At 47.0% G+C, this 27,313-nt stretch overlaps 1 protein-coding gene across 3 annotated transcripts in view; it reads left to right on the forward strand.

Annotated features, from left to right (window-relative positions):
- ARHGAP39 (Rho GTPase activating protein 39) overlaps positions 1-27,313 on the forward strand; it is a 725,782-nt gene that overhangs the window by 497,961 nt on the left and 200,508 nt on the right. For all 3 annotated transcript variants that reach the window (XM_029592209.1, XM_029592211.1, XM_029592212.1), the window contains one exon: positions 16,093-16,166. In XM_029592209.1, coding sequence (XP_029448069.1) covers positions 16,093-16,166 — 74 coding nt within the window. The remainder of the gene's footprint in view (positions 1-16,092; positions 16,167-27,313) is intronic.

The raw sequence follows: 27,313 nt of genomic DNA on the forward strand, positions 1-27,313 counted from the left end.
CTTGGCCAGCTAAGTAGGAACTTAACTTTGTTTATCTCACAATTTTCTTTACATGGTACAGTTACCCTCCACAGTGTTGCGACCGTCAGTCTTCGATGGCTTCGCCCCACCTACCTCTCACTACTTGTGGCTCCTCCCTCTCACCTCGGACTGCTGGCTGCCGTGCTTTCTGTTTGCTGTCCTCTCCGGCGTCCCCGGACCGGCTTTGGTGCTGCCTCCCGCCATGCTCCTCCAAGGTACCTTAGGGCGTGCGCACGTCGCCCTCATCTTTATTTCCACGTTGGCGTGATCCTCAGGGGCGTCCCCCTGATATGACGTCACGCTGCCCGGATATATAAGCCTACAGTATTTCCTAGCTCATCAAGTTAGCAACGGTAACTCTACGGATGGATTCACTCTCCGTACCGAAGCTGCTCTGCCACTCCAGCGCTATCTGGAACTCTTACACCCTTCGGGGTTGCTAACGGGTACCCACTCCTCGGGGGCCTCTTCTGCTTCTTTCAGGTGCTATCAGGAAACCGGTACTCGCAACTCAAGGGCCCATGTTCCCTGAGTCGCTGCCTGCATCTTCAAACCTTTCTACTTGGAAGATTTCACTAACAGTTTCCATCTGTGAGTGCAACTACCATCTATTCCACAGGAACCAGGTACTCGCTCCTCGAGGGCCTGCCCTCTTTTCCGGTGCCAGACCTCTTGTCTAGTGGAATCTCTGTTACTGCTACGTGAGTACAAATCAACTGAATCTCTCTGCTCTAAGGGATCAGGTACTCGCTCCTCGAGGGCCTGCTCTCCCTGTCTCGGAACTTCTCCTAATTCTACCTGGGACTCTGAATGCTTCTCATTGTGTACTCATAACTCTCAGTCTCTTTCCAGTACAGCACAGCCAAGCTGAGGATTCACTGTTCCAGTGTCCGGTGGGAGACCAGCCCAGCCGGGCTCAACATCCACTACTCACTACTGCCACTTCTGGTGGTTTCCAAAACTATTTAATAAAAGATTCAAATCTGTGTTTGTGTGTCCAGAGTCTAGCCTGACACTGTGGTCCGTCATGGGATTGCCCCCCGTGGGCGTGGTCAGCTGCCACAGTGTCCAAGGATCCACCCAAACATCAATAACCATAACACACAGTTCTATAAAACAGTTCTATAAAAGGATATCAAATGGATACAGGTTTCCCACCCCAAAGAGCTCTAACTCTGAATTAAGGAATTTAACTGGTTAAGTGGTACTGAATATCAACCTCAATAACTAACAGAAAACATATGAATGTAAGTGTATAGATTTAAATTAACATTTTTTCAGAGGGGCTGAAGAAATAGGGAAAGAGGCTGGGTTGTGATTTGAGACCTCCCAAATGGACCTGGCTCCTAGTGCAAATTGCATGCCTCTGATCCTTCACCAGCTCCTTCCACTGTGGTAGCAGTATGGCATAGATGAGCTGCAAAAAAAAAAAAGAAAAAATATAAAAGATATACTGAAATCATCTTTAAACCCAACTAATGAAGAAGAAAAGGTAACCCTAAATGCAGCAGCTACACCTTCATTATGTGCTGTGTGTGACTTCACCTTCCTAGAGCACTTTGTGACAGGAAATTTGACCCATTTGATATCCTTTTACAAAAATGAGGAGAGGAACTGTGCCACGTAAAAAAAATTATGAGATAAATGGAATGTTCACTTAGAGACTGGGCAGTCTGATTAGCTGGAACCCCAAAATGGCCTGTATCACTGACTTAATCTATTTGAAATACATGTCAAATACTATTAAAAAATTAAATCTTTTTAACATACTTTAGCTTATAATAATAATCATCTCTAAACAAGGCATTTACTATTAAGGAGTAATTTTCAAAAGGATTTCCAGGCATAAACCCAGTTTATGTATAAACTGGCTTTAAAAATTATCCGGGAGGGAAAAGTTCATGCAAACTTTTCCTTGCACTTTTGGTAGGCATTCTAGGGAGTGGAATTGTAAGGGGAAAAACATTTTGATTTTCATAAGTATGCATGTAAATATACTGTACATGCAGGAAGTTACATGAACACCCATGAATTTTAAAGGCAGACTTATGCATATAAATCCACTTTGAAAATTTGGACTAAAGTCTGTGGGTACTTTGCACTCCACGGACTGCTGAAAATTACCCTCTAAGACAGTAACTATTAAACAGCCACGTGGGCGTAAATGTACGTGCATATGCCACCTCGTGAGAATGGACATGGCCATTTTATACCATATGCGCGTATATGTGCGTATGTTATAAACTCGCAGTACATGCGTCATGCGCATGCAATTTTATATGGATGCGTGCATGTGTGTGCGAATGCCGCCTCTACCACATAAGTGGGGAGATTTTACTGAACACACATGCCGATGCAAATACTTGTTTCCCCAGTTTGTTCCCAGTTCACCCCAGTAAAAGTATAGGACTCCCATACCCTCTAACTAGCTAGCCTCCCATTTACCTTATTTCCCTTCAAACCCTGCTGACTAACCCTGATTTTTAAATTTAAAACTTATTCGCCATCCATAACAGAAGTAAAGTTACACGGTAGGGGACCCCAGCACACGCTTGTGTGGGTATATACTTACACACGCATTTCAGGTGACCTTCCTGGAATGCCCATGCCCTGCCCCTTTTTAAACTTTTTGATTTGTGCGCATACCAGAAGATATGTGCGTACTTGAGTGCTTTTTAAAATCCATGCAGTGCGTGCTGGCCCAAGATATGCACATATCTCCCAGCTTTTGTTACGGGACCGGGCCGTGCCCTGGTCCCTCCTCCTATCTCAGGGCCGGCCCGCGCGGACTCGTCTTCGGCCGTCCAGGCCCGACATGGCTGCCACCAAGGCTCTCCCTTCGCGAGGGAGACGCTGCCGACCCGATGCGCTGGGCCCCGCCCCCCTAGGTGCGCGTGTGGGGGCTTGGCTCTTAAAGGGGCAGGAAATCAAGGGGACGACCTCCGGATGACGTCGGATGCTGCAGGGTATTTAAACTGTGCAGCTTGGTCAAGTCCCTGCCTTGCAACGAGGTTCTCTCAGTTTGCTGAGTGTCTAGTTGCTACTTGGACCTGGATTGGCTCTTCTGCCTTCTGACCCGGCTTCATCTCCTGACTCTGTCTTCATATTCCGCTCCTGATTTTGATATTGACTTCTGACTTCTGGCTTTCAACCCGGCTCTGTCCCATGACTCTGTCTTCAGCTTCCGCTCCTGGTTTTGGTATTGACTTCTGGCTTCCGACCCGGCTCCATCCCACGACTCTGTCTTCAGCTCCTGCCCCTGGCTTTGGTTTGGATCTCTGACTTCTGGCTCCTGACCCGGCTTCGTTTCTGGACTCCGACTTGGCTTCTTCCACCCTCAGGTATCCGGTATTTGCTGGCCCAGAGGATTCTCCTAAGTCCCAGCGGTTCGGGCTCTCACGGGCTCCTCCCGGGGGAGCCGCGGGCTTCCGAGGGTGAAGACTCTTCTAGTCTCCTGGATCCAGCCGTCCTCACCATCCACCTCTTCAGCCGCTGCCTGGATCCTTGGTCACATAGGGTCCCGCCTAAGTCCAAGAGGCCCGGGTCCCTACGGGCTCCTTCTGGGGGGACCTCGGGCTTCCAGTGGTGAAGTCTCCTCCAGAGTCTCTTCAGCGCCGCCTCCCGGCTGTGACACTTCCTGTGGGTCCCTACAGTATAACATCTACCATCTCAGCCGGCCCAAGGGTCCACGACCGTAACAGTTTGCAAGGCAATGGACCCGGCGGATCTTGCAGGCTTGAAAGCCATCCCGGGTATTGCCCAGAGGCTGCAACAGCAGCAAACTTGCCTCGACTCTCTGATGGTAACAGTGCAGGGGCTAGCCGACCGCGTTGGCGGAGCCGCTGCTTCCAATTCCCGGTACCTGCAGCGGAGACCTATACCGGACCAGCGGTACCCATACAGATGCCTGCACCCTCACGGTACTCAGGAGACCCGAAGCTTTGCCGAGGGTTCTTGAACCAGTGCTATATTCGCTTTAATTTGCTTCCAGCTCAATTCCCAATGGACCATGTCAAGACGAGCTATATTATCTCCCTCTTGGATGGGAGACCCTTGGCATGGGCCTCCACCCTGTGGGAACGTCAGGACTCCCTCCTAGCCAATCTGGTACAGTTTGTCACCGCCTTTCAGCGGGTCTTCGATGAGTCCTCCTGCAGACCTACAGCCGCGTCCGAACTGCTCCAGCTGTGGCAGGGTAACCGCCCTTTGGCCAAACATGCGGTGGACTTCCAAACTCTTGCCGCCGAATTAAACTGGGGAAGTGATAGCCTGCACGGCATCTTTTTGGAAAGTTTCTCCCCGAGACTTCAGGATGAGTTGGCGGCCAGAGATCTCCTGGACAACTTGAACGATCTCATTGATCTGGCAGGCCACGTGGACCACCGTATCCCAACGCCGGTTCTGGGAGAGGAGGCCTGCCCCCAGACCCGGGAGCCTCCAGAACTACACCTTCTCGAAGGAGAGTCAGCCACAATGGATGGATTGGAATCCAGAATCCCCGAGAGCTTATCTTTACATCTGGAAAAAACATCATTAATAACAATGGATAATCTGTGGGATGCAATCAAAGCTCTAGAAGCTGCATTGCTAAATCTTACAAGGATAACGTTGCACTCTAATCAACATTTTAATAATGTTGAATCATCAATTTCAAAGTCTGATGTAAAATTGGAACGAATGGAGAAGAGACTTGATAAATTTAGAAGTATGGCAGCAGAAATTCACTAGAGCGGAGATAATCTATGATAAAAAGTTGGAAGTTTTGGAAAATTCATTTAAATATCTAAATCTTAGAATAATACATTTTCCAAAACATGATTTAATTTCCCCTTATGATATGTTTAAAGAATATCTACTGGAAATTTTAAAAATTCCACAACAAGCTATCCCCACTATCTCGAAGATATACTATGTTATATCAAAAGGATCTTTACCACAAGTGAATCGCAATGCAGAAACCTCATTGAATTTAACTGGGGTAATAGAATCAACTATAGATACAATTATTACTACTAGATCTGTATTACATGTATCCTTTTCATTTGCTATAGATAAAGATACTGGGGCGGATTTTCAGAGCCCTGCTCGCCTAAATCCGCCCAAAACCGGGCGGATTTAGGCAAGCAGGGCCCTGCGCGCCGGTAAGCCTATTTTACATAGGCCTACCGGCGCGCGCAGAGCCCCGGGACTCGCGTAAGTCCCGGGGTTCTCCGAGGGGAGCGTGTCGGGGGGCGGTCCCGGTCGTCGCGGCGTTTTCGGGGCGTGTCGGCAGCGTTATGGGGGCGGGTACGGGGACGTGGCTACGGCCCGGGGCGGTCCGGGGGCGTGGCCGCGCCCTCCGTACCCGCCCCCAGGTCGCGGCCCGGCGGGCAGGAGGCCCGCTGGCGCGCGGGGATTTACGCCTCCCTCCGGGAGGCGTAAATCCCCCAACAAAGGTAAGGGGGGGGTATAGACAGGGCCGGGCGGGTGGGTTAGGTAGAGGAAGGGAGGGGAAGGTGAGGGGAGGGTGTTAGAGGATTCCCTCCGAGGCCGCTCCGATTTCGGAGCGGCCTCGGAGGGAATGGGGGTAGGCTGCGCGGCTCGGCGCGCGCCGGCTATACAAAATCGATAGCCTTGCGCGCGCCGATCCAGGTTTTTTAGTAGATACGCGCGGCTCCGCACGTATCTACTAAAATCCAGCGTACTTTTGTTTGCGCCTGGAGCGCAAACAAAAGTAGGCCTATTCGCGCTCCTTTTAAAATCCGCCCCACTGTGTTTAGATCATATATGAGAAATAGATTGATTTTGTTTCATGGAAGTAGAATATGGATCTATCCAGATCTTTCTAAACAAACCCAAGATAGGTGGAGAAAATTTCTAGACTTAAGATTGGAAGTAGAAGGAAAAGGAGGAAAGATGTTGATAAAATTTCCCTGTAAGTGTGAAGTAGAAATTCAGCAACAGAAATTTATATTCTTTGAGGTTTCACAGCTGCGAGTATTTTTGGATTCCAAACCCCAAGAGAATGTGGCTATAGAGCTAGAGGCTTAATAGAGAGAAATATCTGTTTGTAATCTCAGTTATTACAGTTGTTCTTTTGGTGAAGGGTAACCTCCCTTTTTTTCCTCAGATAGGGCTCCGTTATATAACTTCATGAGTTAAAATATTTCCAAGTACTTATACCAACTATGAATACTAGATAACTATAATAATTTTGTTTAATTTTTGTTTCAATTTTACTTCATAATATTCTGATCTGTATTCATTTGTTGACAGTTATATTGTATAATGAAAATGCATAAAAATTAAAAAAAACAAAACTACACCTTCTTGGAACAGACGCTCCCCTTCTGCCTCTCCAGGGGCTCTGGATCCCAAATCCATGCAGGTGGGCTGGGGGCCTATCTCTCAGGAAGAAAGGAGAAGATGTTGGTCCCTGGGCCTGTGCTTGTATTGTGCTGGCAAGGGCCATTTCCTTGCCCACTGTAGTGAGCGTCCGAGAAACGCTCAGACCTAGGGACAGTCGGGGAGCTAACCCTGGGTCGCACCACTTCTGCCTCCCCGTGCACCGTCCCGGTGACCTTACTCCTTCCCGAAGGAGAGTTCGATACGCTAGCCCTGATTGACTCTGGAGCCGGGGGAAACTTCATCCTCAAGGATTTGGTCCAGCAACTCCAGATTGCAGTTCAACCCCAAAGACCCACGCTCCGTGTGTGCTCTATTCAGGGGAAACTTCTTCCAGGGACCATTGATACTCGTACCAGGCCTTTCATGTTACGCACTGGTATTTTGCATATGGGAGGAGATTTCATTCCTCGTTCTGGAGAGATCCATGCATCCGGTCATCCTGGAGCTACCTTGGCTGCGGAAGCACGTTCCTGTAATCTCATGGGACCCTCCAGGTGGCGTCCTAGGGGCCATCGTGCTTCAACTCCTATTTTGGTCGCCGTTCCTCAACCACCAGTACCTCTCCTAACGACTTCTTTGGCACTGCCTCCACACTACCAAGACTACCTCGATGTCTTTTCCAAGGAAAAGGTAGAGATGCACCCAGAGCACCGCCCTTTTGACTGTGCGATCAATTTGCTCCCGGGAACCATGCCGCCATGAAGATGGGTATACCCATTGTCCCTTCCGGAGACACAAGCCATGTCCACTTATATCCGGGAGAACCTGGACCTAGGATTCATTCGAACCTCCAAATCCCCGGCTGGAGCGGGGTTCTTCTTCATAGCGAAGAAGGACGGGTCCCTCCGACCTTGCATAGATTACTGAGGCCTGAACAGCATCACCCGGCGGGATCGGTATCCATTACCCTTGATTCGTGAACTTCTTGACTGTCTACAAGGAGCCAAGGTATTTACCAAGCTTGACCTTCGTGGGGCATACAATCTGGTGCGCATCTGTCCTGGGGATGAATGGAAGACTGCTTTCAATACCCGGGACAGACATTACGAATACTTGGTAATGACTTTTGGGCTATGCAGTGCTCCAGCAGTCTTCCAACACCTCATGAACGAGCTGCTTCAAGAGATGCTCAACTCCTCCATCATTGTCTACCTAGACGATGTACTGATCTACTCTAAGGATCTGAAGGCTCATCGTTAACACGTGAGGCAAGTACTACAGATTTTGAGGGAGAATCAGTTGTTCGTGAAGTTTGAAAAATGCCTCTTCGAGCAAGAGTCACTCCCTTTCTTGGGTTACATTGTTTCAGCCACGGGGTTCAGGATGGACCCAAAAAATGTATCCGCCATTCGAGACTGGCCCCAACCCATAGGAGTAAAAGCATTTCAACGATTCTTAGGATTCGCTAACTTCTATAGGCAATTCATCCCGCACTACTCCAGAAAGGTGGCTCCTCTAACAGCACTTACAAGGAGAGGGGCGGACGCAAAAAATTGGTCGTCGGAAGCACGCCAGGCTTTTGTGGCCCTGAAGGAAGTATTTTTGGAAGACACCTGCCTACATCACTCAGATCCCCAACGCCAGTTCGTTTGGAGGTCGACGCCTCCGACATGGCGCTCAGGGCTGTCCTGAGCCAACTATCAGGCAATGGTAAAGTGTTGCCGTGCTCCTACTTCTCCAGGAAATTTTCACCTGCAGAAAGAAATTACGGTATCGGAGACAAAGAACTCCTGGCCATAAAGATGGCCTTCGAAGAATGGCGCCAGTGGTTGGAGGGGGCCCAGCACCCAGTGATTGAGTATACGGACCTCAAGAACCTAGAGTACCTGTGCCGCGCTCAGCGCCTCAAACCCCGGCAGGCCCGGTGGTCCCTGTTCTTTAGCCAATTTAATTTCATTCTTTGCTACCGACCGGCCTCCAAGAATATCCGGGCGGACGCCCTGTCCCGCACCACTGAGATCGAGCATACTCCACCGTCACCCCAATATATCCTTGATCCTGCCAAGGTGCTCCTCGCTGCTTCCGAGGTAGCTCCCGCCGGCAAGACCATGGTACCCACTCGCCTGCGTAGGAAAGTACTAGCATGGGTCCATGACTCACCGCAGGGCACCCAGGAGTAGCCCGGACCCTGGACTTGCTGACCAAGTTTTATTGGTGGCCCCAATTCAAAAAGGACGTCCACAGCTATGTCCATTCTTGCCCTATGTGTGCCTGGCAGAAGCCCCTGCATGGACATCTTTGGGGACTCCTTCAGCCTCTACCCGTTCCCACAGAGCCCTGGACCCACCTGTCCATTGATTTTATTGTGGATCTACCTGTCTCTGAAGGGAAGACCATGATCTGGGTCATGGTCGTCAAGTTCTCTAAGATGGCCCATTTTGTACCGCTTGCTAAGTTACCCATGGCACCAGAGCTGGCAGGTCTTTTCATGCAACATGTCTTCCGCCTGCATGGGCTCCCTCTGCATATAGCCTCCGATCTGGGCCCTCAGTTTACGACAAAGTACTGGAAAGCCCTCTGCAGGACCTTCGGGGTGCAACTCGACCTGACCATGGCGTTCCACCCCCAAGGCAACGGCCAAGCTGAACGCACTAATCGGTCCCTTAAAACCTTCCTTCGGGCCTTCGTGGGAGACCTCCAAAATGATTGGGTCGCCTTATTACCCTGGGCAGAGTTTTCATACAACCGCCATAAGCACTCGGCTACCAGCCTATCTCCATTCCAGGTAGTCTACGGGAAGACCCTTCGCTCTCCCTTACCAATACCTCTGATGGTGCCATCGCCCACAGTGCAGCTCACGGCTCGACAACTGCGCAACCTCTGGAGCTCTACTCAAGAAAAACTCCGGTTAGCGTCTGCCAAGGCGAAGAGGTACGCCGACAAACTACGGCGCCTGGCCCCAGTCCTCCTCCCGGGGAGTAAAGTATGGTTGAGTACTAGGAATATCCGATTACGGGTTCCTTCCATGCGCTTGGCCCCCAGGTATATTGGCCCATTTACTGTGGCGGAGCGAGTAGGGACTGTATCCTACCGGCTATGACTACCGTCCACTTTACGGATTCACGATGTGTTCCACATGTCTCTGCTTATGCCTGTGGTGCTCTCCACCTCTCATGACAAACCTCCGGATCCCACTGCCACTGATGCCGAGACCGACGGCACCTACACGGTGAAGGATGTTCTGGATGTTCGGTTCCACCGTCACCGGTGGGAATACCTCCTCTCATGGGAAGGGTACAGTCCGGAGGAGAATTCCTGGGAGCCTTCTTCCCATATCCTGGACAAGAACCTCCTCCATCGGTTCCCTGTGTATCACCCAGGTAAACCCAGTCCTCCAGGGAGGGGGCGTAGGAGTGGGGGTAGTGTTACGGGACCGGGCCATGCCCCGGTCCCTCCTCCTACCACAGGGCCAGCCCGGCCCGCGCGGACTCATCTTCAGCCGTCCAGGCCCGACATGGCTGCAACCGCGGCTCTCCCTTCGCGAGGGAGATGCTGCCGACCTGACGCGCTGGGCCCCGCCCCCTAGGCGCGCACAGGGGCTCGTCTCTTAAAGGGACCAGCGCGGGAAATCAAGGGGACGGCTTCCGGATGACGTCAGACACTGCAGGGTATTTAAGCCCTGCAGCTTGGTCAAGTCCCTGCCTTGCAACGAGGTTCTCTCAGTTTGCTGAGTGTCTAGTTGCTGCTTGGATCTGGATCGTCTCTTCTGCCTTCTGACCCGGCTCCGTCCCACGACTCTGTCTTCATCTTCTGCTCCTCGTTTTGGAATTGACTTCTGACTTCTGGCTTCCAACCCAGCTCCGTCCCATGACTCTGTCTTCAGCTCCTGCCCCTGGCTTTGGTTTGGATCTCTGACTTCTGGCTTCTGACCCGGATTCGTTTCTGGACTCCGACTTGGCTTCTTCCACTCCCTCAGGTATCCGGTACTTGCTGGCCCAGAGGATTCTCCTAAGTCCCAGCGGTTTGGGCTCTCACGGGCTCCTCCCGGGGGAGCCGCAGGCTTCCGAGGGTGAAGACTTTTCCAGCCTCCTGGGTCCAGCCGTCCTCTCCATCCACCTCTTCAGCCGCTGCCTGGATCCTTGGTTGTATAGGGTCCCGCCTAAGTCCAAGAGGCCCGGGTCCCTACGGGCTCCTCCTGGGGGGACCTCGAGCTTCCAGTGGTGAAGTCTCCTCCAGAGTCTCTTCAGCGCCGCCTCCCAGCTGTGACGCTTCCTGTGGGTCCCCACAGTACATCTACAGTCTCAGCCGGCCCAAGGGCCCACGACCGTAACAGCTTTGGCATGTGTAGGGCTTTTAAAATTCACCTATAAATGTTCTGCATATGGTAAAAGCCCTTGGCCTTACCTCATGGCTATAATTCCTACAGACAAGAGACAGCAAACTATACAATAGATTTCATATCATAATGTAAATAATGTAAATATTTTAATCTCTTCCGTTCGTCTCTCTTATTCTAATTTCTCTTCCCAGTTTTAAGACCCTGTTGTAATGTAACTTTTGTTCTCCTTGCACTTGTTTTTCGTTTCTTGTTCTCACCCCTTGTTTTATGTAAACCGGCATGATGTGGTTTCTAATCATGAATGCCGGTATAGAAAAACGCTAAATAAATAAATAAATAAATTGACAAATGTATCAATTATTATTATTATTAGTAGTATTTTTATTATTAAGTTTGGGTATTTATACAATCTAAATGTAACAAGGCGCCTTCCTGCCAAGAAATCAGCCACTTCCAGGACCACAAACATCAGTGGAAGGGACCTGCCTGCCACCTCCTGTGTTTATGGGATTTTGTGACTAATATACTAGTTTATATTCATGCACTAATAATCCATCCCCCATATACAATTTACAGATATTTAGCCTGTGCAGTGTATTGTTATTTTGGGTATCGCACTTCTTCAGGGAAAGATATGAGCAGGGTTCTGATACCTCAATTACCAATGACATGGCCTACTGTCTTGCATGTGGAGAATGAGATCTTTTTGCCAAAAACTGGATATTTTTTCATTTTGCATCCACAAAATATCCATCTCATCTAATCTATTTCAGTGGGGCTCTCTAAGTCTCTCCTTAAGGAGGATCATGTTCATAGCCATTTCCATCTGCTTTACCCATGCAATTAGACTTTTAGAAAATTGGCCATCCTATATACAGATAAAAGTACTATGTAGGAACTCTGTGCACATACTTTTACCTAGTGTGAAAAAAGCATTCCTAGGGGAGAGCTTTACACTTACACATATATAGTTGTATATTAAAAAGTATACACATATATCACATGAGAACATAAGACATGCCATACTGGGTCAGACCAAAGGCCCATGAAGGCCAGTGTCCTGTTTCAAACAGTACCAAGCCAGGTCACAAGTACCTGGCAGGATCCCAAGGGGTAGATAGATTCCAAGCTGCTTATCCCAAGAATAATTAATGAATTTCTGTAACTACACCTTAATAATGGTTAATGGACTTTTTTCTCAAAAATCTTCCCGCACATATTGGCAAGTGTAAAGGTGGATGGGGAGGTAGTTTTTCTGGGATCATTTTCAAAGAGAAATTGTACACAGACTTCCCTTTGAAAATTGAAGCCAACAGGTAGATAATTGATTCAAAGTCAGTGTGGACAGTTATAAAATCAACCCTATAATTCCAAAATTGGTCCTCAAAATAACATTTGAGAGTTGTTCATCCTGATTATCAGTTTAGACTAACTAAAGTTGGCAGAATCCCTGAACCTTGAAATTACTTGATATTAGCTGTTTTATTTCCCGTCCTTACATGCCTTCTTTCGGTTGACTTCATGCAGAAAACAGCACATCTATTTCTGTCTCCCAGCTGCTAGTAATAAGTGATGCAGAAATACTCATTTTCTTTTGTTGAGCCTAAAATACTCTAGTAGGAAAGCTTGTTTTTATTTGTTCTTAAAGTTATTAAATTGAAACATTACCATTCTTAGATGATATTGCTGCTTCTTGGCAGACACATTCTCAATGAATGCAATTTTAAAAGCAATTGATAATATATCAGGTGCCTCAATTGTACATGCAGCAAAGATTCTCCTGCAGATTATAATGAAATGACCTACACTGACCTAACAGTCTAACAATACATTTTGCACCTGTGGCTCTGTAAGGGAATTAATATACAGGTTGCAATCCAAGTGTAACAATTATTGTGAAATAAATCCAAGTATGGATTGACTACAGTCCTGTAATAGAAAACTATTGCCCTGGGATGAAACATGGCAGCTATTATCAACAGCACTGCCCCTTAGAACTATCCTTTCACCTGAAAATCCAGTCCCTAATTATTCTATATAATTCAGAATACCCAAGTTTTTTCCATCTTCTTAACTTTTTTTCCCCCAAAGCTTTGGAATGTTTATAATAAGAAGGATTATTCCTTATTATTAAATGAAAGGCATTTTTCACTTACCCATTTCACCTGAGGGTAAGGATCCAGTGCTGTCAATCATACTCACTTTACAAAGGGTAAATTCATGAGGCACAGGAAGAGGATGGGGGGGGGGAGAGGGGAAGATAGAGCTTGAAGCTTCCTCCTATTTTTTTTCTCTGTAACACCTTTCTTAGATACAGAGAGCTACTGAAGAGGACTACAACCACACCCCCTTTTATTGCCCTGAGTGAAGTCATCAAGGGGGTGTGCCCTCTGTCTGGCAACTGAGAAGCAGAGAAATCCTTAGCATTATAGACAGGTCTAGCAGTCTTAAGGAAAGAAAAATATTAGGTAAGGATAATTTAACCTTTTATGTGCCTGGAATTAGGCCTTAAAAGAGCAGGTGTGACTTCTGGTGTTTCCCCTCCAGAATTGTAAAATCGGTGGGAGTCTATTGAGATCCTATCTCCCCACTTCACCCCTGCCAGCAGTGGCCAAACTTTCCAAATTAAAAAGAAAAATGCCCAAAATTAACCGTATACCATAACTCCTAGAGTGGAGGAGTAGCCTAGTGGTTAGAGCAGTGGGCTACAAGCCAGGGTTCAAATCTCACTGCTGCTCCTTGTGACCTTGGGCAAGTTACTTTACCCGCCATTGCCTCAGGTACAAACTTAGGCCCTGATTCACTAACAAGTACATTTTTAAAAACCAACATTTGGAAATCCTGGGAGATACACACTTGGCCGGGCCGAGCACACTTTCAAAACAGCCCAGCCACATGCGTATCTCTCGGTACACGTGGAAGAGCAGGGTTTTTTGGACAGGGGTGGGGTGCTGTCACGAGCAGCTGGCCGGCACGCGGAACTTACTTCATCTCTTCAGATGAAGTAAATTTCAAAACAAAAAGAAAAAAGGTTAGGGTACGCGATCGCGCAGTTTTTAAAAATCTACCCCTAAGTGTTTATTCCTTACACTGCTGAGCGGCATCATACAGACTGCCACTCTGTGGGAGCCAACCCACAACAGATCATTAACTCCGCCTACGGAGTATTACAAATTGCTAGCTCCTCCCCTTGGGGGAGCAGCATTATACAGATTGCTAACTCCTCTCCTTGGCGGGGTGATCCATAACAGACTGCTAACTCCCTAGCGGATTTATAACAGATTGTTACTCCTCCCCTTTGGCGGGGTGATTTATAACAGATTGCTAACTCCGCCTCTCTGGAGGAACAGATCTACAACAGATTGCTAACTCCGCCCCTCGGGGGAGCAGATCTTCAACACTAAAACATAATTTAGATCCCCTTCAATCACATTGTGATATTCAGATAAGGAGATAAGAGCCGAACTGTCGTAACAAAAAATGCATGATTATATTTATTAGGAGCATATATATTACACAAAATAATCGGTTTCCCATATAAGCGACCCTCCAATATGAGATCACTCCCTGCCTCATCAGACACCACTTTAGTGTCTTGAAAAGGAATGTGTTTCCAGTGAAAATTGCCACCCCCCACTACCACCTTTTTTTTTTTTTTTTGCATCCGCCTGAGAGGAACAAATAGTACCAACCCATTGCCTACGTAGTTTTGGATGTTCCACAGCATCTAGATATGTTTCCTGTAACATAGCGATATGTGTTCCCCATCGCTTTACTACAGAGCTAATCCCCCCTACATTCCAAGTAACACAGCTAAGCTGAGAAGTCATCCCTCTTCAGCCAAGGTGATGTCCAAAAGAAAAGTGGACAATAGAACAACATATTATTTGATTGGGACCCCTTCGCCTAGGCCCCAACCAGAAGGCATTCCCATCTAGTGACCCTGAAAAGATCTCATCTGCTTGCAAAAGAACAATACTATGAGAAGTCTTGAACAAGTAAATGTGAATCGGTTATTTACACTTTTGGATAATAGAAGACTAGGGGGCACTCCATGAAGTTAGCAAGTAGCTTCTCTTTGCTATATTTAAGAATTGTGTTGAAACTACTTTGTGTTTACTGCTGGAGACTTTTATCTTCCTGCATTATTTGTTCATTTTATATTGCTCAATAAAAAATTTAGATTAAAAAAATGTATAATGGGTGAATAAAGCTTATGCAGCAAATCTCTTCATAAGTGGAGGTTCCACCGAGATAAAGGATTAAAAGATACAGACCATATTTAGCTATGGACAAAGATATCCAAGAGATTTTGTCTGAACTAGAGGATAAAGCATTAACCAGGCTTTCTCAGATCTGTGCTAAAAAAAAGATGTACAGCAACAGAATTCTTGATAATGCTGAATATTGCCAGTTTCAAACAAATCTTTTCAGAATGCTGTATATAAAATTGTAATAAAAATATCTTTAACCATCATTCACAGTTGTTTGGATCAACATTTTTAACAAAGTGGCTTCATTGAGTCATACTTGGGTTAACTTTCAAAAAGATACTAGGCGGCAAATATAAACTATTAATTTTAAATGGCTATCTTTAGGAAAATTTCCAAATAAATCTAACCAACTACGCTGAAATTTTTCTTAAAACTAACCGGTCCAAATTTACATCTGCAATTTGTTTGCTAGTTTTAGCGAGCAAAACTTGAATAGTTAGCACTGAAAATCAGTGTTAGCTGGCTAATTCAAAAGCTGCCCTAGAAACTCCCCTGGAGCCATCTGTTTTTAACTGGCCAAATTTGTGCGCCAAAGTGAGCCAGTTAAACCTTTTGAAAATTGTCCCCATTGAATATATTATTGTAAATCAGCTTTCAAATCCTCACAGGGCCATTCTTCCAGTATTCTCCTACAGCTATTTCAGAAAGCCCTTTCATGATAGTAATAAGGCACTCCAGGAAAGTATTTTTGAACGATATATTGCCAGTTTTGGCTTGGTTAAAGTCACTCAGTCCTCTAACGATTGCTTGGTATATGATCATTCTAGTACTGGAATCCAGATACATATCCAGCTGTACATCAGAGTTTTGAATTTAACCATTGTGGTAGCATCATTTGTTTGCAGTCTCAAAATTAAGATTCAAATTAACACAAGTATGCAGTCTGTTCAATCATTGCCCTGTTCTTTGTATCATGAATTGCCACATGCTCATATGCTCTAACTCATATGCTCTAGTCTATATTAGTTCAATGTGCTGGACCTGGCCCACTGTAGAATTATAATATACAACAGAGAAAAAAAGATCTTTCTTTTATTTTCATATTTTTTCCTGCTGCATTTTGGTAGCTTGCTCTGCTTTTTTACCTCTAGAATTTAAGGTTTGACATTTGTCTTTATTTTTATTTTACAGGTGTGGCAATAAGCACATATGCCAAGTACTGTTACAGCAAACTACAGAAAGCAGCCTTGATGGGAGCAAAGAAGGTACTAGTCTTTATCTTTTATACATTTACTTTTCATGATGGCAGCACTGTTAAAATGAGATGTGTGAATGTAGCATAATGGTCTGTCGTTAAAAAGGTATTCATACTTTGAGATTTTGCTGTTCTCACAGGACAAGCAGGATGGTAGTCCTCACATATGGGTGACATCATTGGGATGGAGCCCAATCACAGAACACTTTTGTCAAAGTTTCTAGAACTTTGACTAGCACCTACTGGGCATACCCAGCATGGCACTAACCCTGCATCTAGCAGGGGTCCCCCTTCAGTCTCTTTTTTTCCACGCAGCAATAGCCACACAGGATAAGGAGTTCTTTAGAGATTCCTGACAGGAATTTTCTCACTTAACTTTACTTTGAAATTTTCAAAACTTCTACCCCATCCGGGGTCCCCCTGTTGATTTCATACCCGCGGTCGTGTAGATAAGGCTTTACCCTCCATTGCGGTCGATTCCTGTTGAGTTTTCCCTTTGGGGCTTACCGGCCATCGACTGCACCGCAGCTAAATTTTTGTCGAAGCCATGGCGTCGGGTTTTCGGCGGTGCCCCGATTGTCCTCGGACAATGTCCATCACAGACCTGCATGTGGTTTGTGTGTTGTGTTTGGGAGCAGACCATGATGTCCTAACTTGCACCAAATGTGCCCAAATGACGCCGAAGGGCCGTAAGGCCCAAGCCGAGAAGATGGAGTTTCTCTTCCAGTCGAAACCACCGACTCCATCACAGGTATCGACATCGTCTGAACCGGCGCCGTTGACCTCTCATCAGCAGCTGGCTCCCGGTGCTTTCCGCCCGACATATCCTGCTTCGAAGTTGTCCACTGCTTGGTCTCCGGCGCCGGAGAAAGACCGAGGCAATCATCGAGAGAAACGCCGGCACCGCCATCGTAAAGCTCAATCCGCCAATCCAGGCAAGCCCTCGGCATCGGTGTTGATCGAGCCTTCCACTAAAAAACCCCATCCAGAGAAGGCCCCATCCTCCTCTGAGACTGGGTCACCAAGGTGTTCCCCACTTTCATTGGTACAGGGAGCCGTGTCTCCTCTTCCATCGGTGGACCCTCCGGCTACGCCAGCGCTGCCTCCTACTCTGGGGCTGGGGTTACACGCCCCAGGCCTCCGCAAGGAATTGGACCAGATGGTCTAAGAGGCCATCATAAAAGCGCTGCAGGGCTTCCAGCCTCCATTGATGCCAGCACCGATTCCGGCTCCAGCCACCGACCCGATACCCGCGGCGCTCGCACGTTTACTGGATAGAATGGATGCACTAATCGGTGCCCTTCCACCGCTGGGACCAAAGACACCGGTATGTCCCATTCCTTCCACTCCAATTCCTTTGTCATCGGAGGATGAAGACGCACCAAGGCCGGAGCCCATTCCCAGGCCGTCGGGAGTCCTGCCACCGACTCGTCCGCTGGTATCATCAGTTCCATCGGTGCCAAGTCCATCGTTGATGCTGCACCGTCCCCGGTCAGAGCCGCCGTCGGTGCCCCCTCTGGTGCCATTGATGCCTCAGTCTGATCCCACAAGAATAGCATTGTTTCTTCTGCCTGAATATCCCATGGGCGCAGGAGACCAGCCCTACCAACCTTGGACAGATGATTCTTCTCAGGATTCAAATGATCTGCCCTCTGAACCGTCTCCCCCTGAAGAGAGAAGGCATTCTCTTCCAGAGGACCTGTCCTTTATAAATTTTATTAAGGAGATGACTGAGGCCATTCCATTCCAACTTCAGATAGAAGAGATCTTCAGGCACAAGATGCTGGAAGTGCTCCAATTTGTAGATGCACCCAAGGAGATCATGTCCATCCCTGTTCATGAGGTCCTTTTAGACCTGCTCAAGCGCAACTGGGAGCATCCAGGTTCTGTGCCACCGGTTAACCGAAAAACAGATGCCACCTACCTGGTACAGACAGCTCCTGGATTCCAGAAAACACAGCTCTCCTATCATTCTGTGGTTGTGGAATCGGTCCAGAAGAAAGCTCGTCGTTCTAAGCCTCATTCTTCCATGCCTCCAGGGAAGGAGCAAAGATTCCTGGATGCCTTTGGCCGCTGTGTTTTTCATGGCTCAATCCTTATTTCCCACATTGCTTCCTACCAGTTATAAATGACCCAGTATAACAGGGATCTTTTCAAGAAAATCCAGGATTTTTCTGATTCCTTGCCTGACCAATTTCAAGATCAACTTAATTCCTTGGTCCAAAAGGGTCTGAATGCTGGCAAGCATGAAGTCCACGCTGTGTATGATATCTTTGACACAGCCTCCAGGGTGTCTGCAGTGGGGATTTGTGCTCATCGATGGGCCTAGTTGAAGTTCTCTGATCTAAGGCCAGAAGTACAGGACCGATTGGATGACCTCCCATGTGCTGGGGATAATATCTTCGGGGACAAGATCCAAGAAACCTTCGCGCAGCTCAAGGACCACCACGAGACACTACGTCCCCTTTCTTTGGTGCCTTCTGATTTCACTTCCACCTCCAAGAGGACGTTCAGAAGAGAATCTAAGTAGCCATCATTCAAACCACGGAGATATTATCCTCCTACTACTTGAGGTTGCCTCTCCAGGCCTTACTAGAAGGTTCAGTCCCAGCAATCCTGGCTTCAGAAGACCCAGCCAGCTCCTCAGCCGGGCCTAGCTTCAGGATTTTCACTCCTCGCTGGAGAGCATGGACCATCCTCCTCTGCCATCTGTACCAGTCGGTGGTTGGTTGTTCATTTCGCAAACATCTGGCACATGATCACCACAGATCAATGGGTACTCGCTGTAGTGACTGAAGTTACCATCTCAACTTCCTAACCGTACTGGCAGACTCCCCACCTTGGCTGACGTGGGGCTTCTCCGACCACTCCTCCCTTCTAAAGGAAGAAGTATTATCCCTCCTCAACTTACGGGCAATAGAACCAGTGCCCCTCTCCCAACAGGGACAAGGGTTCTATTCCCGTTATTTCCTCATTCCAATAAAGTCAGAGGGCGTTCGTCCAATTCTGGACCTACGTGCCTTAAACAAGTACCTACAAAAGGAAACATTCAGGATGGTAAACTTGTGCTCCCTGCTACTGCTTCTACAGAGAGGAGATTGGCTATGCTCTCTAGATCTTCAAGACGCATACACACACATCTTGATAACTCTGTCTCACCGCAAATTCCTTTGGTTCGTAGTCGGCTCCCGACACTTCCAGTATCGTGTACTGCCATTTGGCCTGGCGTCTGTGCCTCGAGTCTTTACCAAATGCCTCGCAGTGGTCGCAGCCTACCTCAGGAGACAGAAGGTCCATGTTTACCCTTGTCTCGACGATTGCTTGATAAGGGCTCCAACCCAATGTTTTGATTACGTGAGATTTGGTGGGTCCTTAGGTGCTGTGGAGATGACCACGCCCATGGGGAGGAGCCCCGTGAGGAGTCATAGCACTGGGCTAGACTCTTACACACAAAACACAATAGTTCTTTATTTAGACAGCTTGAAGAGAGCCACCAGCTGGCAGTAGTGAGGCAGTCCATAGTTGCAGTCTCAGGGACCTCGGCAGAGGGAGCCCTTCTTTCCTAGATGATGTCAGGAGGTTCTGCAACAGGTCTCCCAGTGAGGAGATACTGTGGATGATATAGACTGAGAGTTAGTGTACTCATTAGGTGTTTGCTGTAGCTGTGCGATTCCACCAGATATGTTGTAGATGGTACAGGCACCGAGGCAGGGAGAGCAGGCCCTCGAGGAGTGAGTACCTGTTCCCTGTAAGGCACCTGAAAGAAAGCAGAGGGCCCCCGAGGAGCGGATACCCAGGTTAGCAGTTACCCCGAAGGTAACTGCTAACCTGGGTATCCGCTGACGGATACCCAGGTTAGCAGTTACCAGGATATCCGCGTAGCGTAGACAGGAATGGATTCGAGTCCTTGCTAACTCAACAAGCTAGCAAATTAATGAAGGTAATATACCCGGATGGCGTGACGTCAGCATGAGGGAACGCCCTCGAGGTTCGCACCAAGAGTGGTACAAAGACGTGGGTTGTGCGCGCGCACCCTAGTAGGTACCTGGGAGGAGCAATGGCGGGAGGCTGCACCATAGCCATTCTGGGGACGCCAGAGAGGTCAGCTTGTAGACGCGGCAGTAGCCATCTTTTCCAGGTAAGCGGGAGGAGCCGTGAATAAGGTGAGGCAAACGGGGCAAAGCCGTCTAGGACCGACGGACGCAACACCCAAAAGGACGTACTAACTTCCTTACATCTAACCCTCCACACACTGCTGTCTCTCGGGTTTCTAATCAACTCTCCCAAATCTCACCTGGTTCCCGCTCAAATCCTCTCCTTCATAGGAGCAGATTTGGATACCATTCAGGTAAAGGCCTTTCTCCCTCAGGATCGGGCCCACACTCTCGAGGCTTTGGCACAGCAACTCCAGGCGCGAAAGTACACAACAGCTCATCACTTCCTCACTTTGCTGGGTCACATGGTGTCGTCGGTTCATGTTACTCCAATGGTCCATCTAGCCATGACAGTAACACAGTAGACCCTGAAATCCCAGAGGGATCAGGCATACCATCCAATGTCCAACATTGTTCATGTCACCAAACAGCTCCAGAGCCTCAAGTTATGTTGATGACGGACGCTTCCAACCTAGGTTGGGGTGCGCATGTCAACAACCTGCTGACTCAGGGTACCTGGTCTGCGGAAGAATCCCACCATCAGATACATTTCCTAGAGCTTCAGGCAATCAGATATGCCCTGCAGGTTTTTCAGGCTTGCCTATCCAACAAATCCATCCTGATCCAGGCCGACAACCAAATGGCGATGTGGTACATCAACAAGCAAGGGGGAACAGGCTCCTACCTTCTGTGTCAGGAAGCTGCACAGATCTGGGCATGGGCTCTTTCCCACTCGATGTACCTCAGAGTGACCTATTTGGCGGGCGTGGACAATGTTCTGGTGGTCTGGTTGAGTCGAACCTTTCATCCGCACGAATGGTCTCTCAACCCTACGGTAGCGGACACAATTTTTCAATGCTGGGGTTACCCACACATAGACCTCTTTGCGTCCATATACAACTGCAAAGTAGAGAACTTCTGCTCACACACTCGCAGTCTTCACTCACCGCCAAGGGACGCTTTCAACCGATTGTGGTCCAGCGGTCTCCTCTACGACTATCCTCTACTTCCACTCATTGCCAAGACTCTCGTGAAGTTACAAAGGGACAAGTGCTTAATGATTCTCATAGCCCCCCACTGGCCACGCCAAGTCTGGTTTCCAATCCTTCAAGATCCGCACATTCGCCTGGGGGCAGACCCGCTACTGATAACTCAGAACCACGGGCGCCTATGCCACCCCAACCTCGTAACCCTGTCCCTGACGGCCTGGATGTTGAAAGGTTGATACTCCGACCCCTTAACCTTTCAGAGTCGGTAACTCAAGTCCTAGTAGCGTCCCGAAAGCCTTACACTAGACAGTCTTATCGTTCCAAATGGAAGAGGTTCACGGTCTGGTGCGCGTCCATGTCCATTGACCCTTTTACTTGTTCCACTGCGAAGTTCCTAGACTACCTCTGGCACCTGTCAGAATCTGGCCTACAAACTTCCTCTATACGGGTGCCGCTTTCCATAATGGGATAGGAGATGTCTCTATTTCGACACAGCCCTTAATATCGCGCTTCATGAGAGGCTTACTCCACCTAAAACCTCCATTACACCCTCTGGCCCCCGCTTGGGACCTGAACGTGGTTTTAGGACTACTCATGAAACCTCCATTTGAGCCTCTCCACTCATGCGACCTTCGCTATCTCACGTGGAAAGTACTATTTCTTCTCGCTATAATGTCTGCTCGCAGAGTTAGTGAGTTGCAGGCATTAGTCACCTATCCACCTTACATTTATTTATTTATTTATTTGAATTTCTATACCGATATTAATAGGGACATCATATCGGTTTACATCAAAAACATAAAGATTGGAAATTACATAAAACAGGGTGGTGGGGAGGGAGAGATAGGAACTCTGAGAGCAAAGATTAGGAAGTACATAGGAATCAGGCTACTCAGAAACAAATGAGAGCCACAAAAGTTCATATTGAGCATAAAATTTGTAAAACAAAGGAACTTTGTACAAAGGTTCAGGGTGAATTTGCATGAGAGTGTTCAGATACGTTTGCATGGAGGTGAATGGGGTGATATTATTCTTGGTAGGCATGATATTATTCTTGGTAGGCATGAAAATTCTGCATGACAGAATTGTACTACGCACCCACCCTAAATTTTTACCGAAAGTAGTATCAGAGTTTCACCTCAATCAATCAATCATACTACCTACTTTCTTTCCCAGTCCCCACTCCCACCCAGGAAAACAGGCTCTGCATTCCTTGGACTGCAAACATGCCCTGGCCTACTACCTAGAGCGCACGTCGGCCCATAGGAAGTCCACTCAACTGTTTGTTTCTTTCGATAAGAACAAATTAGATATTCCGGTGGAAAAGCAGACCCTCTCTTCCTGGCTGGCGGACAGCATTGCTTTTTGCTACCAGCAAGCAGGCCTGCCACTCCAAGAACGTGTAAGAGCACATTCTATCAGAGCCATGGCAACCTCAGTGGTGCACCTCCGTTCGGTTCCGCTTTCGGACATCTGTAAGGCTGCCACTTGGAGTTCTCTCCATACTTTCACAGCCCATTACTGCCTAGACAAAGCTGGCAAACAAGATTCCATTTTTGGCCAGTCAGTTATACGCAACTTATTCTTAGCTTAACTTCCCAACATCCTTCCAGTGACCCCTTCAGGGTTTTCAGGATGCCCTCCTACCAAAATCCACACCTGTTGTTGTGCCTATTGCACGTCTTTGGGTGCATTTGGTGCATTCCTCAGGCATCCTCAGCTCGCTATTCACCCATATGTGAGAACTACCATCCTGCTTGTCCTGTGAGAAAGCAGAGTTGCTTACCTGTAACAGGTGTTCTCACAGGACAGCAGGATGTTAGACCTCAAGAAACCCGCCTGTCACCCCGCGGAGTTGGGTTCGCTTACGATTTGTTATTTTATTTTTCGCACATACTTCTTGCTATACACGAGACTGACAGGGGACCCCTGCTGGATGCAGGGTTAGTGCCATGCTGGGCATGCCCAGTAGGTGCCAGTCAAAGTTCTAGAAGCTTTGACAAAAGTGTTCCATGATTGGGCTCCATCCCAATGATGTCACCCATATGTGAGGACAAACATCCTGCTGTCCTGTGAGAACACCTGTTACAGGTAAGCAACTCTGCTTTACAGGTCAACTGGGGTTTGTTATGTATGTTGATCTCATGTATAGTTTAGGATTTTATAAAATAATTAAATTGGACTTACCATGAGATCTTTGAGGGGGGATTGTTTGGTTTATCTCACAGAATTTATAATAGAGACCAAACTTACCTCCCATTCTGTAGTGGCAGCCCAATAAACTTTGCTAGCTAGGTGGAAAAAATTCACATGCACATTGCTTTCCAACTGGTTTGCAAAAGTGGGGACAATCTTAATAATAGAAAGGCTCACTCGGAATAGGGGAGGTATTAGATATGCATTCTTTAAAACCTGAGAGCCTTTCTTCAAATTCATATATTCTATATTATACTATAATGCAGCTGTTCTCAACTGGTGTGTCACGACACACCAGTGAGTCACCAAGCACACGCAGGTGTGTTACCATACTTCCTGGTCCCCCGCTGGCCCAACTGCTCCCCCTGCCCCAGCGAAATGGAACTCTTCCTCCACCCGGACTTAAAATGCTAATAGCCCGGGTAGAACGTGGCAGGAGAGCTGGAGTCAGTGGCTCTAGCCTGGTCTCTTCTTCCCATCCCCCACAGCCCGGAAAAGGAAGTGGAGTGCAGCGGCTACGCACACTGGAAGAAGAGACCATGTTAGGTAAAATGCATGCAGCATCGGCCCAAAGAAGAGCAGCGTGGCCCAGAGCAAAATGAGGAGCAACATCAGTTCCCTGCTGCCAATGGGACTCTTTTCTCTCAGATAATAGAAGGACCAGGAAGCCCTCCATGAAGTTAGCAAATAGCTCATTTAAAACAAATCAAAGAAAATTCTTTTTCACTCAGTGCACAGTTAAGCTCTGGAATTCATTGCCAGAGGATGTGGTGACAGCAGTTAATACAACTGGGTTTAAAAAAGGTTTGGATAAGTTCCTAGAAGATAAATCCATAAACTGCTATGACAGTAATTAATAAGCAATAGTAGCTTGTGATCTATCGAATGTTTGGGTACTTGCCAGGTTCTTGTGACTTGGATTGGCCACCGTTGGAAACAGGATACTGGGCTTGATGAACCCTTGGTCTGACCCAGTATGGCATATCTTATGTTCTTAGGTTCTCGAGGCCGTGAGGCCTGGAAGAAGAGGAGGCTATTGTTGCTGCTAGTTCGGTGGGGAGTGTGTAAGTGAGCGAGCATGTGTTTGAGATCGTGTGTGTGTGTATGTGTATGTACAAGATAGCATTGTATGTAAGTGTGTGATTAAGAACCTGTTTGTGTGATTAAGAGTATGCATGTAAGTGTGATTGAGAACCTGTATGTGTGAGAGAGAGCATGTGTATGTATGATTAAGAGCCTGTGTATATAAGAGAGAGAGAGCATGTGTGTAATTGTGTGTAAATATGTGTAACTATTCTAAAGATCAAAATCACAGAGCATATAAAAAGACATGGTTTAATGGAACACAGTCAACATGGATTTACCCAAGGGAAATCTTGCCTAACAAATCTGCTTCATTTTTTTGAAGGGGTTAAACATGTGGATAAAGGTGAACCGGTAGATGTAGTGTATTTGGATTTTCAGGAGGTGTTTGACAAAGTCCCTCATGAGAGGTTTCTAAGAAAACTAAAAAGTCATGCGATAGGGGACGATTAACTTTCATGGATTACAAACTGGTTAAAAGACAGGAAACAGAGAGTAGGATTAAATGGTCAATTTTCTCAGTGGAAAAAGGTAAACAGTGGAGTGCCTCAAGGATCTGAACTTGGACCAGTGCTTTTCAATATATTTATAAATGATCTGGAAAGGAATATGACGAATGAGATTATCAAATTTGCGGATGATAGAAAATTATTCAGAGTAGTTAAATCACAAGCAGATTGTGAGACCTTGCGAGACTGGAAGATTGGGCATCCAAATCACAGATGGAATTTAATGTAGACAAGTGCAAGGTGTTGCACATAGGAAAAATAACCCTTACTGTAGTTACCCGATGTTAGGTTCCATAATAGGAACTCCACCCAGGATAAAGATGTAGGCATCATAGTGGATAATACTTTGAAATCATCGGCTCAGTGTGCTGCAGCAGTCAAAAAAGCAAACAGAATGTTAGGAATTATTAGGAAGGGAATGGTTAATAAAACGGAAAATGTCATAATGCCTCTGTATCGCTCCATGGTGAGGCCGCACCTTGAATACTGTGTACAATTCTGGTTGCCGCATCTCAAAAAAGATATTTTATTTATTTATTTAACAGCTTTTAATATACCGGTGTTCGTGCGGGCACATCGCGCCGGTGTACAGTAAAACTTGCGAAAGGAGGAAAGTTACAAAAAACAGGGCGCGGGTGTGGGAGCAGGCTAGAAAATAAGGGGCGGGTGTGGGGGGGAGAGGAAAGGGGAGGAAGGGATAGCAGCTGTGAAAGTAGAGGAACGTAGCCATAGATATGGTGGAGGTATTTACAGGAGGAGGTAGTTACAGCAGAAGGGCTGCGGAGGTGTGATAACTAAGAGAGGGTTATACATAGTAACTTACTTACATTCTGAATTCTATACATAGTAACTTATTTACAGCAGTTTGCGATGGAGAAGGTACAGAGAAGGGCGACCAAAATGATAAAGGGGATGGAGAGGAAAGGCTGAAGAGGTTAGGGCTGTTCAGCTTGGAGAAGAGATGGCTGAGGGGGGATGTGATAGAGGTCTTTAAAATCATGAGAGGTCTTGAACGAGTAGATGTGAATCGGTTATTTACACTTTTGGATAATAGAAGGACTAGGGGGCACTCCATGAAGTTAGCAAGTAGCACATTTAAGACTAATCAGAGAAATTGCTTTTTCATTCAACACACAATTAAGCTCTGGAATTTGTTGCCAGAGGATGTGGTTAGTGCAGTTAGTGTAGCTGGGTTTCAGAAAGGTTTGGATAAGTTCTTGGAGGAGAAGTCCATTAACTGCTATTAATCAAGTTGAATTAGGGAATGGCCTTTGCTATTACAGGCATCAGTAGCATGAGATCTTCTTAGTATTTGGGTACTTGCCAGGTTCTTGTAGCCTGGTTTGGCCTCTGTTGGAAACAGGATGCTGGGCTTGATGGACCCTTGGTCTGACCCAGCATGGCAATTTCTTTTGTTCTTATGTAGTAGGCCCCGAACCAGGACTCGGCAGGAAAATGAAATGTAACACAAACAAATTGGAAACAGGGAGACTAGATGAGATGAACTGCCAGAGAAATATGCTGGAGTCATCACAGTGAGACAAATTCTGGAATCACAAATCTAGTTGGGGGTCCAGAGATAGAGAACCAAGCTCTGCCAGCCTGCTGACTGGAAGCCTGGAATATATATGTACCAGACAGGAAACAAAATGGCCACCTGCAGGAAGTGTGGGCCAAAGAGCTGGGAGAACTGACCAACTAGTCACCAAAGCCCACAGAGGCCCCTGCTAGTGGGAGGCGAGAGCTGCCTATCTGGACATTACATGGATTTTACATGGCAATTGATGACAATCTGGACCCAATCTTTCATTGAAATATTGCTCCTGCAGTGTGAAGTGAATTGGACAGATGTGCTTACATGCACTCATCCTGCAAAAGGCCTGAATCTTGGCAGATTTTCATGGATGCTCCTTTTGATGATCCATATTTTATGTGTTTGATGGTCCTGTGGATGACTTTGAGGCTGGTGACATTTGATGTTGCTCGTAGTTAAATTAATTCCTTAGCTGCCAGTGTTTACCACGGAAAACAGTTTTCTAATATTTGCTCCAGAATCTTGTTACATGACTGGTTTAAGCAAAACATTCTCTGGCATGGTTGTGCATCTGTCTCTGTAGCATCTTTTCCATCTTCTCCCTCCAAATTCTCTTTCTGTTCTTCAGCACTTTCTTTCTCTTTTTGTACATGTAATTGGCTTATATGCATACTTTTATGTGCAATTACATA

The sequence above is a fragment of the Rhinatrema bivittatum genome, chromosome 2 (genome assembly GCF_901001135.1).
Source record: "Rhinatrema bivittatum chromosome 2, aRhiBiv1.1, whole genome shotgun sequence".
In the NCBI taxonomy this organism is placed as follows: Eukaryota; Metazoa; Chordata; class Amphibia; order Gymnophiona; family Rhinatrematidae; genus Rhinatrema; species Rhinatrema bivittatum.